Below are 19,018 nucleotides of genomic sequence, written 5' to 3'. Positions count from 1 at the left end.
AATAGATAGACACTTCATTAAGGAAAAATTAGAAGAAGGTTTAGTATGCATGTCATACATTCTTCCAAGCAACAGGTGGCGAATGAGCTGACACAAGGACTCAATACCTCATACTTCCATAATCTCATAATCAAGCTGGGAATGGAGTGCACTTCTTCCTCAACTTGTTAGGGGGGTGTTGAAATATGGGTGTAAATATAGCACATTTACTGTACAATATATATAGATTGATTGGATAATAACTATAGATTTTTTGTAAGAAATCCCAAAAGTTAAGGGATTGAGGGATTAGGTGTTTATTTAGTAGATATGCTCCAGCTTTAGAATCTTTATGTAGACAGATTTATTTCCTTTATGTCAGGAGATTTATTTTCTTTATGAGGATTTTGTTTTTCCTTTAAATACCAATGTAACAATGTATTGTTTCTCGTTTAGATCAAGAAAGGTAACTCCATAATTATTGCTTATTACTATACATTTTTTCACACTTCCAAGATCAAACTGGGTGCTTGTGTGTGTTGACAAGAAAAGTAATTCCTTAACTTCTTACTATATATTTTTTCACACTTCCAAGATCAAACTGGGTGATTGTGTGTGTCGATAAATTTTGCCACAGACAAAGTTCTATGTCTAATAAGCTTCATCCCAAACTTTCAGCACGTTACTGTGGACCATATTTTGTTCTTAAGCAATTCGGAGAAGTGGCTTTCTAATTAGAATGATCACAGCAAGCTCGGATTCATCCCATGTTCCACGTATCTCAACATAAGAAAGCCATCGGGGATCATTTGGTGGATGTTGCTCTACCTCTAGAATTGCAAGGAACTACAAAAGTGTTCATCCTAGCTTACATTCAGGGAAGACGTACAATCACTAAAGATGCTGCACCAGTATAACATGTGTTAGTTCAATGGAAGGGAAAAACATCTGAGGAATCCACGTTAAAAAATTTATCTACTATTCAAATCAATTTCTTAATTTTAACCTAAAGGACAAGGTTAATTCTGAGGAGGGAAGTATTGATAGACAAAAGCAAGTATAGCATGTTGACATAAGACAGGATTGCAGGTTTATTATAGGAGGAGGTTTAAAAACAATAACTAAGAATACTTTTGTAAGGTAGTTTTTCAGCTTAGTATGGAAAGTTTTATAGAGCCTTAGGGTGGACAGAGTATTTCTATGACGAGCCATAGGCTCTGGAAGTGGTAGAAGTTTGTCTCAATATGCATATATACTATTTTGTGCTTGTGTTTTTCAAATATTTATGATTTTCTTTTCCAATTTCCTAACAGTGTACCTGTTTCTGCTTTTCCTTTAAAGGTGAGAGCTGCATCAATTACATGTTTTGCGGGTATGACTTCTTCTGTGTTCATGTGTTTCACTAAGGAGAAACAGGACTTTATATTGTCGTCTTTAGTAAGTATTTATAGAAATCATTCTCAATGCTATCTGATTGGAGTATTGTATCGAATAGATTACCATGCTGCTGAAATGAATTTACTAACCAGCTAAAATTTTGTAGGTACATGCTGCTGTACGTGATAATGTGCCATCAGTGAGATCTTCTGCTTGTCGAGCCATTGGTATCATTTCATGTTTTCCACAAGTGTGTCAGAGGTTATACTAAAACTTGTACTGTGAATATTATGATTTCTTTTTGAAACATATATCTGATTCACTAGAGAAAATCTAAAAAGTTCAATAATCTCTGTAGTGCAGAGGTACTTGAGAAGTTTATCCATGCTGTTGAGATCAACACTCGAGATGCACTTATCTCAGTAAGTTCGGCTTCAGTTTCTGAGTCTACACTTTCCTACATACTTTTTGTAATTAATTAGTAATTCATTATTTTCCGTAAAGCAGGTTAGGATAACAGCTTCATGGGCATTGGCAAATATATGTGATGCTATTTGTCACTCTGAAAGAATCCCCCCGTTTAGACAGCAGATGGGTGAGCTTGATTTGATGTCCTTGATTGAATGGTCAACCATTTGGTGTCAAGACAAAATTTCAATGTTCTTTTTGTAATCTCCTTATTTGCCACCTTTTTATGTAGGTTCAATCTCCAATCCCCAGCTGATTGTATTGTTGAGTGAATGTGCTTTGCATCTTACCAAGGATGGAGACAAGGTATCTTTTTATTTATGTTTTGTATTTCTTTAAATTTGAATTTTCTTTATTGAAAAAATGTCATTTTTGAAGGGAGTAACTAGAGACATGATTGAATTTGTGTCAATGTACTCAACATAGTGTATTATTATATGAATAGTTATGGAGAAAATAATTGCCTAATTGCTACAGTTATATAAATCCCCAAAAATTGCCTATTTACCATTGTTAGTGTTGTATTAAGTTGGTTATAATTGTTTTATCAACTTTTATTTTACGTCTTTTTTTCTTTTCTTTCTCAAAAAAAAGTCTGATTTCTTTATTAATGTTTTCACTCTACAAAGTCTATGACTAAACTTCAGTTTAAACTTCCTTTAAAAAGCTTTCAAATTGATTGGGTTGATGAGTTCATATCCTTGCCTTAAGATTCTTGCATATGGGAATTCAAAACAAGATTATTTGTTCTCATACTCATGATCAAAATGGTGTTGATGAAAAGAAACACAAACATGTTGATCTTGGTCTTACATAGCTATGCTTCTCTTCCTCTAATTATGTGGGATGATGCCTTCACCACTGTTGTCTATTTTATTTATAGACTTCTCACAACCTCTTAACAAACTTGATATTAGAAAGATAATGCAGTTTTATACTATTCTCTTTTAGGCTTCTCCTGATTTTCAATTCTTAAAGACCATTTGGTTGAGCTTGTTTTCTAGTGTTAGGATTTAGAACAAACACAAATTTGATTTTTGATCTCATGAGCGTGTTTTTTAGCTATTCTCCATCTAACAGAGTACAAATGTCTCTCTCCTACGGGTAAATGTTCATTTCCGAAGATGTTATCTTTAATGACTCTGTTTCTCTACATTCATTCAGATATTTGGGGACCTAGACATGTCACATTGTTTGGTTTTAGATGATTTGTAACCTTTAGTGATAAATTCTCACGTTGTACTTAGGTTTATTTAATAAGACAAATCTGAACTTTTGTCCATATTTATGCCTTTTAATGGGATTAAGAACCAATTTCTAAGCATAATTAAAGTCTTCCGAAGTGACAATGCTAAATAGTGTATTTTACATCAAGCCACCTGTCCTCACACACCCACAACAAAATGGCATTGCCAAGAGGAAGAATAGACATCTCATTGAAACTACACAATCTCTAATGTTAAAATACAAATGTTCCTCTATTTGGAATGCATATTTGAATTCTATTATCCAAAAATGTATTTTGGATTATACAATCTGAAATGTATTTCCAGAATATGCGATCTGGAAACATAGGATTGCGTAATCCAGAAACATATTCCAGATTGTATTTTTGAATTTGGAAACATGTTCTGGATTGTACAATTCACAATGTATTTCTAGAAATATATTTTGAATTGCTTAATCCGGAGATGTATTCCGGATTTTCAATTAGAATTATGTAACCCGAAATGCATATTTGGATGACGTAATTTGGAATGCATTTTTGAATTCTATTATCTAAAAATGTATTTTGAATTGTACTATCTGAAATGTATTTCCAGAATATGCAATCTGGAAACATAGGATTGCGTAATCCAGAAACATATTTCAGATTGTATAATTTTGAATATGTTATAGATTTGTAATCTAAAACACACTTTAATTTTGAATTGCGTAATCCGGAATAGATTTTTGGATTGTATAATCAGTAATAGATTTCCAAATTTTGCAATTCAAAATGTTTCCAACCCATGGATAATATACTCTATTGCTATAAATCCTAGAATTTCTAGTTCACATAATTAAAGATTGCCTAATTACCGTAATCCAAGTTATCTTCAATATCTAACGGGGAAACCATTCTATAGGATTTAGGTAAATTGTATATTGATTATTTGCCTCTGATTTGCACATGTGTTTCTGGATTCTTTTATTTATTTTTTTCTTTTTTCAATTACCAGGTTAAATCTAATGCTGTTAGGGCTCTCGGGTATATTTCGAGAATCTTAAAATGTTCAACATCAAAATTTCAAGACACACGAATGGACCATCATAACCACATGAATGAAGCATTTCTCAATACTAAAAATGCAATGGCTTGTCAACAGCATTGTTTACAAGATTTGAATAGGCTAGAGAGAATAGTTCATGCATTTATTGCTTCCATAACTACGGGGAACGTTAAGGTACCATATTCTTATATTGTCTCGTTATTATCTGAATATTTTGGTTTCTTGGTATCAATGCACTCTATCCCTCTTGAAGATGGAATCTCTCTTACTAGGTCCAGTGGAATGTTTGTCATGCTCTAGGCAACCTGTTCCTCAACGAGACATTAAGGCTGCAAGATATGGAGTGGTACGTTAAAATGAAGCACATGCTTCTTATGTTTATCATGTACAATACATTACATATATTTATTCTTCTCCTAGTTACTGCATGCAATTGGTAGCTTATACGAAATAATTTGTATCAGACCTTGACTAGAAAGACTCATTTTGTCCTCCATAACTGGCCCCTCCTAATTCAACAGTTTTTCTGAAATTATTTCTCATGGTTTAAAGAGGCTACATAGATCCCCAACAATTATCCTAATTGGTTAAATAAAAATAAAGAAATTCCTAAACGATCCTAATTAATAAAATAAAAACAAAGAGATCCCATTAAAGGGATCTTATCTAAAATATCTTAATTAAAGAGTTATCTGAAATGAGAGCTTCACTAAGGAAATGAAAAATAAAACTTTAATAAATTAAGATTTAAATAAAAAATACTATAGTCCTAATTGGTGGTCCCATGCAACATTAGTGATAAAGATATGGAGTCAATGATGGAATCCTTGTGTGTCTTGAGCACAACACAAGAATATTATATATATTTACATATATATATGCACACACAACAATATTAAACACATATGGGCCTAGACTCATAGAAAAATACTTCTAACACTCCCTCAAGGGCTAATTCTCCCTGCACCATATCAATTCTAGTGTGCACCCAACATAAAATTTAAACCCGAAAGTTCCCTTGTCATCTTTATTTTCAAAAAATGGCATCAAATGAAAAACACAAACACACACACTGACTTCTGGATTTATGCATCCTAAACACCATTGCTTTCTGGATTTCCATATTTGGAACAGTTACGGATATCCAAATCTGGAAGCAATCAATTCTTCTTTAAGCTTCCGCACAACACCATCCGGGAAAGTCACCAGTTTCATGAAAAACTCACCTTCTCAGATGCACACTTCTTCTCCGTCGACAACTCCTTCTCTCCATCGTCTCCGTGCTCACTGGTGTGCCTCAATGAACCCTAGGTAGTGTTTTAAATCAGTAAGGGCGAACGGGACTTTTCATGTGCATGTGTTAGGTGCAGATCTGAATTGATTTGGTGCAGGGAGAATCAGCCTCCCTCAAGTTGTTTCATATAAATGACATGTACTGAGCTTGTTATTAGTATAAGCAATTCTTGGGTCCCTCAAAGATTTGGTGAAGATATACCAATGCTGATTAGAGTTAACAAACTAAGTAGTATGTCTCAAATAAATAAAAAATTGCGTAAAAAAGGACAACTTATCTCAATATATTTCTTCCTCTCGTGGAATACTAGATTTGAGGCAATGGTGATGATGAAAATGCATGCTAAAATCCAGTGAGAACACAGCTTGGGAGGACTCCAGGCAACACAAACAAAAAAAGAGGAAGATGGATGCACTTCAAGCAACCCTAAAAAAAACATAGCTAAGGTGATAAAGAATAAGATACGAAACTAGAGTCCCCATGACGGGAGCTTTGCTACCAACTTAAAATATTTAGTTATATGAGAGGAAGTAGAAGATACAAAATATTCGGGGGACTATACCAAAACCCACTCGAGGCGTAAACCTATGAAAATGTAGATTAAACCTATCTTTGAAGAATTCATATATAATAAAATCCAATAGTATCTCACCACATACTATAGTGTTCTAATGAGTGATCTAAATACATATAGATAGAGTCATTTTGTGAGAAAAATATGGTTAGGAGAAATCACCACTGACTTTGTTAGCTTCGTTGGCCAACTGGCATGTCTTCATAAATCTCTCAAGGGATCTTGTGTACACTTATTTGTAACAATCTTGGTGCATATGACATATACCCTCCATTTTGTGGGAAAGTATTGAAGGTATAATTGTCTAAATAGGCAAATTTATTTGTAGGAGTATTTCACTCATGACTTAAAGTTTGTGGAACTGTCTTCAGTTGGATTCATATTTTTCATGTCCAATAACTTGAATATTTTGTGCTATGCTTTCATTTAATATGAGGATGAAACATTCCCTTTCATAAATTGGAATAAAGGCTAGATTGGCTGTTTCTGAATTATACAAGGCATTACATTTCTAGTATTATCCTTTAGTGTCGTATTAAGAAAGAGGTACTGTAGTTCAATGTGTTTCAGTTTCATTAGATAAATGATATTTGTTGCCTTGTTTTCGGTAGTCCTGTTTTTCACAGGCTCTATTCTTGAAGATATCTTTTTGCAACTTGTTACTTCTGGAACACTGAAATGTAAACTACTGAGCAATGCCTTATGCTTCCATTTTTCAGGTCTCCAGTGCTGTTTGGTACACTTCTGCAGCTACTACGTGATTCATCAAATTTTAAAATAAGGATACAAGCTGCAGCAGCATTGGCTGTGCCAGTGTCAGTGCTAGGTAACTGTTTTTCTTATAATGATTTGGGTTCGGACCAAAAATATACCTGCTCTTGAAGTGTTCTTTCCATCATCAACTTCAGATGCCCAATCAGCATCTGAAAAGGCTTGTAAAGCTAGAGTAGATGCTATTGAAATTGACAAGAAATGTAATTCATTATTAAAAAAATACAAAAGCCCGTGAAAGAGGAGCACTACATAAAGAAAGAAAATTCGTAACAAAATACAACTGTCAAACCACAGACAACAGAAAGCTGTTTCAAAACTATAAACAGACTAAACATTACAAAACAGAAAAAAGCTTATGTTGTAAATAGCAAATTATTAGGATAAAAATATTCTCAATATCTCCGTAGTAATTTAGAAAAATTATCTTTAGAATCATCCTATTCATTTCAACATATTTTTCTTTCCTTATTTTAAGGATTTGATTATTACAAATAGAAATGATGAGAATGTAATTGGTATGATTGTTATAAATAAAATAATTCTTTATTTCTTGACATAATCCAAGCTGATATCAGAGCTCCTGAGCCCTATTTTTGTTGCCTTGTTAACAGCCACCATCTTCGTTGTGTGCCTCGCTTTGGCAATCACAACACTGACATGTGCATCATCAACAGAGTTGCCACCACTAGTATCAACATGAGTGCATGTGTCTTGTCTAGAAAGCCCACTTGTCACCCAGTGATTTCCTAAAACAATAGGTGATGCCTTAGCTCACCCTACTGGTCAATTCCTAGAACGACGAGCGATGCCTCAGCCCACCCTAGTCGAAGACAAGCCAAGCTTGGTGAACTATGTGCTTTTAAGGACAATTGTACTTATATTTTGTTATTTTTCCTCCCAAAAAATCTTTTGTTGGTTGTTGATGGATCTGTATAGTCAAAGTTGTCTCTAATAGCACTAGCGGTTGACTCAAAGCTCGAATAGTCACCAAAGTTTATATTCAGATCTTCTTCAGGTTAGATTATGGTGACATCTTCTCTCTGGCCGCCAAGATGACCTCCAAATTATTTTTAGCCATGGCTACTCTAGAACGTTGCCCCTCTATTAGTTGGATGTCAAAATTCTCTTCCTACATGGTGATTTGCAGGAGGAAATTATACGGAACAACCTCCTGGTTTTGTTGCTCAAGGGGTTTTCTTGTAGTTTATGTCATCTCCATAGATCTTTTATATGGTATTAAACAATCTCCTAAGGCATGGCTTGGTATATTAAGTACAATAGTCCAACAAATTGGTATGACTCATAGTGAGTTTGGTCATTTTGTGTTTTATCATCATTCAAGGTTGGGTATTTCTACCTGGTAATGTATGTTGTTGACATTGTTCTTACATGTAGCTATCACCATAGCATTTTACTGATAAAACCACCTTTGTCATCATTTTTAGACAAAAAAAATTTGCAAACTGTGATAGTTCTTGGGAATTGAGGTAGCACAACTAGAAAATGGAATTGTAATATCTCAGAGGAAGTACGTATTGGATATTTTGGAGGAGACTGGACTAATGAATTCCAAACCCCTTGACACACATATGGATCCCAATGCTAAACTTCTACAAGTTAGGGGAAGCCACTTTCACCAAATCATTACTAGGTCCTAGAATTGATTATATTTATAAAACTTGGTGCATATGATTTATATGTACTAGCTTGAGGAGGAGTGTTAAATGCATTTTACTATGCCAATCTCTATGTGAGCAATGTACATTCTATATATAACATGTTCCTTTGTTCTTCTTGAGACACAAGATTTCCTTCATATGACTAACATTTACTCCTACAACCTCAAAGGTGTACTATACTGAGTATATGATGTGTAATATGATATTATTGCCAGGAATTTCTACTGGAATCTGCCAAGTGTTATTGCTTTTGAAATCTGAAACCTTAGCTTTTTGAAGTAATTGAACCTGTCTATTAGTATTCATCAAATCAACTACTGGGTCATTTAACCATTTGAGTCCAAAAGTTAACTAATTTGCTTTGCCACATTGTATTTTCCTTTATTTTCATTTACCTTATTACTTATTTTGGTATAAATTGTTTTGTACAAATAACTTTTCCTTCATTCAAACAATTTTCTGTTCATAGCTTCATCTGAATATAACTTGTTTTTGGTTTTTGCAGATTATGGCCAATCATTCTCAAAGATTGTTCAATCTGTTGAGCATCTACTGGAGAATATGGATGAGGACCAAATTTCAGGGCCATCAAATTTCAAGTACCGGGTTTCATTAAAAAAGCAGGTAACTACTTCTTATTCATCAATCACACATGGAATTAATCATTTGGATTGGTAAGTGAAATAGGCATGAAACTGTGTAAATTTACAAACCTTGTTTTATTTCATTATCAATTAATAGAATTGCTCTTTTTTTCTAGAAATCTCTCAATCTCTAAACTATTATGTTATCTATTATGAATAAGGCAAAAATCTATTATAATTACGATTATCTAGATTATATACGTATTATTATTGTTCACTCAGGAGAAAATATTTTGATAAGCTACAATATGATTTTATAATTATTGCAAGTGTGTTGTTGGAAGATTTTATAGATCTCTTTGTAATTATTACTTTAGGGTATGAGTTCTCTATATATGGATACCTATGTACTGTTTTATTGGATCAATTCTAAAATATCTTTTCTCTCAAGCAGTTTAATCTTTTCTCTCATTGTCGTCTTAGTTGCGGTTCACTCTTTTAGATCTACGTATTAATATTGTTCACTCGGGAGAAAATATTTCGATAAGCTACAGTAGAACTTTATTATTATTGCAAGTGTGTTGTTGGAAGATTTTATAGATCTCTTTGTAATTATTACTTTAGGGTATAGTTCAATTTAAGTTGTCCAAATAATTTTTTATGTTAAGTTTAGTTCGAGTGAATTATTATTTTAGTTTACTTTAGATTTTTGACAATTTATTTCTGTTCAACATTTTGAACACCCTAGTTCTGTAATCAAGTTATTATAATTTCATAAGAGATGAGATATTACTATATCAGATCAGACTAATATCTTTGATTTCAAAACTAGAGTACTATATTTAAAGTTTAAAATTTGAATGAACTTACGAGTTATTCTTATTATTTTAACTGTTATTTAATTAGGGAGTTGTGACATTGCTTTCTTGCTCTGCTGCTTCTGTCATTACTTAACTGAACTAACCATGTTCTGGATGCAGCTTACCTTGACAATGTTACACGTTCTAAGCTTTACCTCAAACTCAAATGATCAACAGCTGAAAGATTTTCTTGTGATGGTAAGCATTTTATCGTGAATGAAAAAATATAGTTAAGCACATGCAGAGGGAATTACTTTTTCAGTAGCTATTGTCCAAGAGCAATAAATGATAACAGTTTGAAGAAAATAATTCTGTCTCTTGATTTTATTAACAACCGAAAAGTATAATATACAGCCAAAACAGCTTCTTCCAATAAATGGTTTGGGAGATTTGTGATGGAAATGAGATAGGGCAGCCTATACTTGAAATACGAGAAAAAGTAAAATGTTGTGTAGTTTAAAAATAAAACTAGACCGAAGAACTTTTGAAGTAGTATATCCTAATAATCATCTTGTATATGTTTGTGTTCTGGACTAAAGGTGATGCCTGCCTTTTATTTTTAATGTTGTAATTTCTTGCAGATTATGATCCTGTCTTTTCTAATAATCTTTGATAGAAATTTGACTAATCAATTTTCCTTCTGCTTCATTTGTGTAATAGAAAGCCTTGATTCTTGAAGATTGGTTCAAGGGATTATGCTCATCCGGTGAGGGCATGCATGATGTTCAAGATAAGAGCATTGCAGACAGAAAGAGAGTAATGATATGTAGTGCGTTACAGTCATTGATTGAATTATACAGAGAAAAACAACAGGATGCAATAGTTGAGAAGTTTGAGAAATTGAAGAACAATGTGTGAAGGAGCTGTAAAATGGCAATGTTGGAAAATATGGGCTATATGGGAGCGAACTACCAGTCCTGTAGAGAAGAATTTATTTAAGGCACTCTCTTGATGTATCATAATATGATCGGTTTTTAATGCATATTTTTTGGCATTTGTAACCATTTTGTGAAATTCTCTCAAATTTCTACATAATTTATGAGAAAATTATCATACCCAAGCATATAAATCATGATTTTGAGCTTAAAATAAATATCTTTTAAATGTTCTAGACTTTTATTACTACATCTGTTTTGAAAAATGATAATTAAGTACCATGCAAAATATACGTTTTAATTTGTTTGACTACTTTTTTTTTTAAAAGAATATTGTTTATAATTTAAAAAAATTATTTTTGTAGATGAATTGAATGTCTCTTCGTTAAAAATGTGTTAATGGATTGGTTAAATTGATTTTTTTTAAATCGATCAGATTTTTAACTAATTAAAATGAATTAATAGATTTTTTAAAATTTAATTTATTATAATTTGAAATGAAATTTATAAATATCCATATAGTTTGATTGACTTAAAACCCTTTAAAGATCTTGTACACCATACCATTATATCTTTATATTACTCTTATAGCCTTTTTTTTCTATGATACATGATAAAAAAAAAATATCAGGATGATGTCGACCAGGCACAAGACTCAGTCAAACACATGACATCTTTAAAGAGTATAGTCCCTTATTTTTTATGTTCAATCATCTCTTATTATTCAAAGTCATGTTGTCCTTCAATGACAAATTTCTATGAATTGAATCTCAAAAATATTTTTCTTAATGAAGTTTGTACGTAGAAATCATAAGAAATCTTCTGTATTGATATATCGTCTCCATAAATTTTTATATAACCTTAAATAATTTAACCTTAAATAATTTAACAAAACCTTAAATAATTTAGCAATATTGTTTAAAAATTTGGTATGAATAGCAGTGAAGTTTATCATTCAGAAATTTGGTATATATATATATTATTGATGTATATTGTACTTATAAGCAATGATCATCATGACATTTTATAAGTAAAACAATACATTTGTCACTATTTTTATACTAAAGACCTTACAAACTCATACTTCTTGGAGAATGAGGTAACACAATCTAACAAAGAAATTGTTATCTCTCAAAGGTATGCATTGGATATTTTGGAGAAAATTGAGTTAATGAATTCAAAAGTCAGTTGACACATTCAATGATCCTAGTATTAAACTCTTACCTAATTAGGGAGGAGCTTTTCTCAGATTCCGAGAACCGAAGATTAGTTGGAAATTGAACTATATTAAATTATTAATCTTGAAATTTCCTTTATAATCAGTTTAGTGAGTTAATTTCTTAATTCTCCATTTACAAATGATTAGAATGTGATCATCTGTATAAGTACATTAAAGATTGTTCTGAAAAATGTTTATTATATGAACACAATAATCATGTTAAATTTGTATGTTATTTAGATGTTATGTTGACTGGGCAGGATCTCCTTCTGATAGGAGATCTACTTTCAAATATTGTATCTCCATTAGTGATAATTTGATCTCTTGGAAGAGTAGAAAACAAAATTTTGTGATAGTGAAAAAACCTAATATAGAGTTATGATCTTAATTACTTGACTTAAACAATTACTTAAATAATTGAAATTTAAAAAGGTCACTGGAATTACACTTATATGTGACAATTAGATTATTTTTCATATTAGCTCAAATTCATATTTCATTATAAAACCAAATATATTGAGATTGATTATCATATTATTCGATAAAAGATTTTATCAGGGATATCAAGACTGAGTTTATTAATTTGAATGATCAAATTTAATTATTTTTGCTTGTGATGAGTTTGGTTGTGAATGACGCATTAAATGCACTCCGTGTAATATTAAATATATTTTCTTTTTTTATGCAATATCATACTAGTTGGATGTATTTATCTTTTCTTGAACAATGTGTCTCTATTTGAATTTGTCTAAAGTGCACAGTAATACAAAATAAATAGTTTTTTTAAAGTTGACACTCTTAGTGTCAAAGAATTTGTTGAAAAAAAAAGTTTCAGCTCTTTATCCAATGGATAATTTTATGTGACTTGTGCTTGAAATATTGGTCATTTTTGGCAGACAAAAATAACAGACATTTCTTACAACACAAAATAAGACAGATCACTAACCACTTGGATTGCAATACCACATGTCCCACAAAGATCCTTTTAATTTTGTGCAATGTCATAATAGTAAAGTGCACAGTTAGACAAAACAAATAGTTTTTTCAAAGTTGATACGCTTAGTGTCAGAGAATTTGTTGAAAAAAAAGGGTTTTAGCTCTTTATCCAATGGATAATTTTATGTGACTTGTGCTTGAAATATTGGTCATTCTTGGCAGACAAAAATAACAGACATTTCTTACAACACAGAATAACACACATCACTAAGCACTTAGATTGCAATACCACATGTCCCACAGAGATCCTTTTAATTTTGTGTAGTGTCATAATAGTTGAATGTACTTATCTTTTATTGAACAATGTATCTTTATTTGAATCTGTCTAAAGTACATAGTTATACAAAGCAAATAGTCTTTTCAAAGTTGACTATGTTTCTGACAGAATTTATTAAAAAAAATAGTTTTTACTCTTTATCCAATAATTTTTTTTATATAACTTGTAGTTAAATTGATTATTCTTGACAGATAAAAAGTTGAAGACATTCCTTCCTACATAGAATAAGACACAGCTAACCACTTGAATTACATTATCACATGTCACACATAAATTTTGTAATGTTATGGACAATAACTACACCATTTAGAATATTTGATGACTTTTAAATGATTTTATTCTTATGCCCTATTTTTTCAACAATAATAATAAACCATTGATTTATCATTTATTTCTCCCCAACCTTGTACTTGTGCGGGATCATCTCTTTAATTATTATTATTATTATGTGATGAAACTTTCTTTCTTGGTCTCATTAGTTAAGGCTTTTTGATTTCTTTAATCACATAGTCTTTCTTTACCATGACTATTATACTGTGTCAAAATATGTTGTCTTATTCATTAGGTTACTATGCACGAATTTGTATATGAATGCATCTAATAATTGGATATAAAAAAAATAAAATAATAACATTATATTTTTGCATTGCATTACTATATATTTGCATTATAAAAAAGATAATGTTGGACCTTTTGGTTCCTTATTTCAGAGAATAAAATAAATATAAGCAGCTCTTACCAAAATGTCATTATTTTATTGATTTTGAAGCTACTATTTTATAAATATAATTATTTTCTTATTGTATAATTAGATATTACTTCCTTTTATGCGTAAAAATCTTACTTTTCAATATAATCATCACTTTATTTATTTTCTTATGTTTTATTTTTTTAAACTAAAGGTTTAATTTTGTCTCAATATTTACATTTCATTGTTTTTTTATAACTTTCAAGTTCTTTACTATCTTAAATCCCATTTTTTTTTGTCTTAATTGAATTTCAATTTTTTTAATTCTAAATTTAAATCTTTTAAATAATATTTCAAATCTAAACAAAATAACATAAAAACAAATAAATAATATAAAATCATGTAATACAAAATATATAAAATAACAAAAAATTACTAGATAATAAAATCTAATAATATGATAAAAATACAGACACATAAATGTTCTGTTGAACTGTTGTACTTCCACTAACACAACACAATTGTAGTTTTCTAGAACATGGTCCCTCTTTCCTCAATTTATTTATGGTAGAAGTTGACCTTCTTCATCTTTTTTCCCGCCACCAAAATTTTCTCCAAATCCAAATTTCCCTCCAAATACAAATCCTGTTAAATTTACTATTTTGTCTGCTCTCTCACAACAACAACAATAACCCAGAATCAGATTCTCTAACTTTTATTTTCCCTTTATTTTTACAAGGTACTTTTTTATCACATATTTTTTTTTGGATAAAATTTGATTTCTTTAACTATTTAATTAATAAGTATTGAATCATGTTATTCATGCATTGTTATAACTATTTACAATAAATTATTAATGTCTTGTTTTAGATAATATGAATGAAAAAAGAATATTTTTTGGTATTTATTTAAGGTACACAGTGTTGTGTGTGTTTGGGCATGAGAGAGTGAAGAAAAAGTAAGTATATATTATAGTTGGAATTGATGTTAGAGAAGAGAAACCAGTGACACCAGATCTAATGAAGCGGTCTTACCCCGACAGCCGCCGCATCATCCTTCTGATCGACGTTTGGAGTGTGGAGGATCCCTACCGGAAAAAACAGTTAGTTTCGTTTCTGGAAACCCTACACTCTTTTCCTCCTCTTTCTTCTTCCCTCTTTGCCTTCAAATTCTTCTTCTCTTCTCTCTCCCCTCTTCTTTCCTTCTCAAAGCTTCAACCTTTCCTACCAAACCCCTCTCTCTCCTTCGACCTCCCTTCCTCCGCTCTCCCACGGCTCTCCCACGCCCTCTCCTCCCTCCCCACCTCCGCTCTCCACCCTCACTCCGCCCCCAACGCCCTCCACCTCGCTCACTCCCTCTCCCAACTCCTCCACGACCACTCCTGGGACCATCCTTCCCCCCACATCGTCCCTCCCAATTTGCTCTTCCTTTTCTCCCCCTCTTTCACTTCATTCACTTCCCTCGCCTCTTTCCTCAACGCCGATCCTGCTCTTCTTTTCCATGATGCCAATTCCTTCTGTCACACTGTTTCTTCCTTCTTTGCCAATGTTGCTCGCTCATTCACCTCCAGGGGAATTCACTGTACTTGGATTAGCGTTGGGGGAGAAAATATTGAGACAAACCCTAGCGATGAGGATGGGGCTAGAGAAGCTTCTTCTTTGCTTCGGACTGCGGTTCGGGGGCTCGGCTGGGGCTTTTGCTCGCTGGATTCGCTTCTTCTTGGTTCTGGGCTTGTTCCGTTTGGGCTGGTTTATCCCTTGATTGGGGTTTCGTTGAGTTGTTGTTCTGGGGGTGTTGGTGTTAGTGGGCAGTTGAGGCTTTCGATCTTGGATGTGAATGAGAGTCCCATTGAGTATGATTGTTGTGATCTTGAGTTTGTTGATGTGAAGGGAAATTTGAATTTTTTAGGTGGAGGGGGTGAAAGGAGGGAGGGTTTTTGGAAGATGTGTTTGGGTGGAGGTGTGAAATTGGAGGTTAAGGTTGTGCGGAAGTGTGATGGGTTTGTTTGGACGGAGGACCGGTTGTCTGATTCGGTTCTAGTGCGTGAGGAATTCAGGGGAATGAAGAAGAAAGAGAAGGTGGGTTTGAATGATTTTTTTGCTGATAGGGTTCTTGAGCTTGTTGCCACTGAGTTTGGTTGTGAGTGGCGGCGAAAACAGGTGCCCATTTGGGAGATGCTGCTGAGTTTTCTGTATAAAGAAGATTGTTGGGCGTTGGTGGCTGTTTCTAATGGCAAGGGTGAGTCATGTATTGGTATTCTGAGACCTTTTACTGTGCTTGCTGGTCTCTTGACTGTGTTGGGGGATCCACATGGGGCTAGTGGTTTTGGTGAAGCAAATATTGAGCAATATGTAAAGATGGTGGATCATGATGTTTGCAAATCTGAGTCCAAATTTAATGAGGAGTTGTTGAGTTCTCGAGGTAAGAAGAGTGATGTGGCCGTTGAGTGTCCTCGGAGTAAGAAGAGGATGAATTTGAATACACTTCGAGACCTCACATGGAGCTCATTCTGCAAGTCAGTGTTAGAACAGTTAGAGACTGATTTGCTTGATGTTTATTGTGCCATAGAAGCTAACAAGTCTAAAAAGTTGAAATTTTTGAAATGCTGGATGAAACAGATGAAGAAATCTAGCTGTTCTGATATAACTTTGTCAGAAAAGCTCAAGCCAAATTCAATAGTAGCGGAACTGGGTAGCGGTAAGTTGAATGACTTGCCTCAAAATGATGAACCACCACTGTACTCATTTGCATCAGCTGAAATTAATCCGGAGCCGGAGGCTTTGCAAATACAGGAGGATGCTGTGTTAGACTTTAGGTCAGAAACATCTGAAACATTTTTCAGTAATCTTGCTGATAGGATCAAACGGGGAATTGAATCAAAAGTTGTAGACATGGGGGCCTTGGCAGAGCGACTAGTAAATTCTTGTATACACTGGCTATGTCAGAAGGTTGATAAAGAAACTGTTTCTCAGGGTCAGTCTCCTTTGAAAGATCATGATACTAGTGGTGGAATGATTGCATCTGAGCTAATAAAGCTTCTATTAAGGGAGCCGAAGGAGATAGCCGCTGAGCATAAAAGCCAAAATCCATTATCTCAGTCTCAGACATTTGATTCTGGACCTACCACACCTATTGCAGAGCATGTAGTTAGAGAGTATCCTTCAATTAAGTTTCTCATAGTTTATGTGATGCAATTTTTTTTTATTATTCTAATCAGCTGTAATTGTAGCAACATGTGTTTCTTGATTTTGGCTTTTTCCTTAGTGAACATTAGATATGAACTGCAGATTTTATTTCGCATGGAGATTTTACAATCAGAGGTTGGAAATGAAGTTGAAGATTCCTGCAAACAGAAGTTTGTAAAACAAATATGCCTGCTTTTAGAGAACATTCAGTGTCACATGGAAGTGGGATTCTTTGGTGATTGGACTCTTGAAAATTATGTGACTAAGTTAATAAAAGACAGGTACAAGTTTATACAAGTCACTGAGATGTTTTAGATTGATATATCTTCCGAAAATAACGTGCTTTTGCACAAATTATGGAATTTTGTGGAGTTAGTAGCTTCTATTTAGAATATGAACAATAACAAAATTTATTTTCATTTGCTGCAATTGTACTTACATATAACATTTTTATGCTTGCTTGCCAATATGCTAAGTACCAGAGATGAAGTTGAAAATTTAACAAAAAAAGTGATGGATTTGAAAATGGTTTCCCTAAAGCATTACTTCTGTATGGATATAACACAACCTTTTGTGAGTTGTTGCAAAATTCTTTTTGCTCTCATCCCCACTTTTATTTGTTCAGACTCCAAACCTGAAATAAGAAACCCTGTTATGAGTTTCTATTCATTTATCCCTTTTTCCTCTAAAGAAATTAAATTCACATTGCATTGAAATATTGAAAGATTGTTGATTTATGAAAGTGAAATCCCCAAAATGCAGGTATGCACTCACTCTTGAAGATGTGGTTCAGAAAATATACTTCAAAATGGACCTGATGCTGTTTGCCGATGAAGATGAAACACCAAATAGTTTACTCAACAGTGAAGACAGCAACAAATCCTTGAACAGAAAAGCATACAGAGATGTGGTATTTGAAAATGATGTCAGTAATGAACCTACTTCAGCAGAAAATGTGCCCTTTCAGTTGCAAAAGGATGTCAGTGGAAGATTACCAAGGATCGTATATGACTGTGATAGAAAACTAATTGAAGCTAAAGAGAAGAGAGTGAGAGCTCTAAGATTGTCATCTTTTACAAGTTCGATGCCTGTTTTACGAAGAGTGAGGGCGCCAACGCAGAAGAGTGTGAAATCCAAGACAGATCTGCTTCAAAGGGTGCGAAAAAGGAAGGAACGAGAAAGGGGAAACTATGGCACTGTATGTGAGACCCCAATGACAGTAAATAAGCATTCAAACTCAAGGGCACAGGGTTCTGATCATGACCATGGTCTGGCTGATGGAAGTAAACCATATGGCTCAGTTTCTAAGGCATTGTTCAAGGATGATCTTTGACGTGAGTAAACCGGGCTTTTTCCATAGAAAAACTGTATATGCTTCTCTGCAGAACAGAATAACAGGATCTTCAGCCTTTGAAAACAAAGGATGGAAAGTAAATGACTGGAGTTGGAGTTAAATTTTGCTTTCCCAGTGTTCTTGTAACTAACACAATCAATATATTCGCATCAATATGGTTCTTGTTAGAATAGGTCAATTTGTCTGTACATCCCTCTGATAAAAGGCTTTTTTTTATTGTATCTACCTGTTACTAGGCATAGCCTTTGTTTTGAGATTAACTTCTGATCTGATGTAAGAACTTTTACATATATATACATGAATGAGCTGAAGGATAAATCAATCACTTAAGCTTTTTTCTCACTGTTCATTTTCAAGTTGGCATCAAAGTGGAGTGATCCCGCATTGTTTGTCTTTGTGTGGTAAAAATACTGTTTCTCATTGCCGTCTGCTGCCGTGTATATAAATAAGTGAATTTATCATTTATTCGTACACAAGAGAAATTAGTCTTCACTCAAAGAATTCTCAATGTTCTCTTTTTTTAGCTTTGACTTGGGTAGATAATTTCTTCGCAGTGAATGCC

At 33.1% G+C, this 19,018-nt stretch overlaps 2 protein-coding genes across 4 annotated transcripts in view; both read left to right on the top strand.

Moving 5' to 3' along the window:
• LOC137829461 (uncharacterized) overlaps window positions 1–10,934 on the top strand; it is a 44,326-nt gene extending 33,392 nt beyond the window's left edge. For 2 of the 3 annotated variants that reach the window (XM_068636266.1, XM_068636275.1), the window contains 11 exons: window positions 1,321–1,416; window positions 1,523–1,617; window positions 1,715–1,778; window positions 1,864–1,951; window positions 2,057–2,130; window positions 4,047–4,271; window positions 4,370–4,443; window positions 6,685–6,791; window positions 8,924–9,042; window positions 9,983–10,060; window positions 10,523–10,934. In XM_068636266.1, the coding sequence (XP_068492367.1) occupies window positions 1,321–1,416; window positions 1,523–1,617; window positions 1,715–1,778; window positions 1,864–1,951; window positions 2,057–2,130; window positions 4,047–4,271; window positions 4,370–4,443; window positions 6,685–6,791; window positions 8,924–9,042; window positions 9,983–10,060; window positions 10,523–10,720 (1,218 nt within the window). In that variant the 3' untranslated portion in view covers window positions 10,721–10,934. Of the gene's footprint in view, window positions 1–1,320; window positions 1,417–1,522; window positions 1,618–1,714; window positions 1,779–1,863; window positions 1,952–2,056; window positions 2,131–4,046; window positions 4,272–4,350; window positions 4,444–6,684; window positions 6,792–8,923; window positions 9,043–9,982; window positions 10,061–10,522 lie in introns of all 3 variants that reach the window. The other variant, XR_011084017.1, reaches the window with a different exon arrangement.
• Window positions 10,935–14,739: 3,805 nt separating this feature from the next.
• LOC137824092 (uncharacterized) lies at window positions 14,740–18,798 on the top strand. The gene is made up of 3 exons (XM_068629550.1): window positions 14,740–17,071; window positions 17,192–17,383; window positions 17,865–18,798. The coding sequence occupies exons 1-3, from the start codon at window positions 14,937–14,939 to the stop codon at window positions 18,433–18,435; spliced, it is 2,898 nt and encodes a 965-aa protein (XP_068485651.1). The 5' UTR covers window positions 14,740–14,936; the 3' UTR covers window positions 18,436–18,798.
• The last annotated feature ends 220 nt before the right edge of the window (window positions 18,799–19,018 follow it).

Source organism: Phaseolus vulgaris, chromosome 11, assembly GCF_000499845.2.
Source record: "Phaseolus vulgaris cultivar G19833 chromosome 11, P. vulgaris v2.0, whole genome shotgun sequence".
NCBI lineage: Eukaryota > Viridiplantae > Streptophyta > Magnoliopsida > Fabales > Fabaceae > Phaseolus > Phaseolus vulgaris.
The sequence above is the reverse complement of the archived record's forward strand: the minus strand, read 5'-3'. Positions and strand labels throughout refer to the sequence as shown.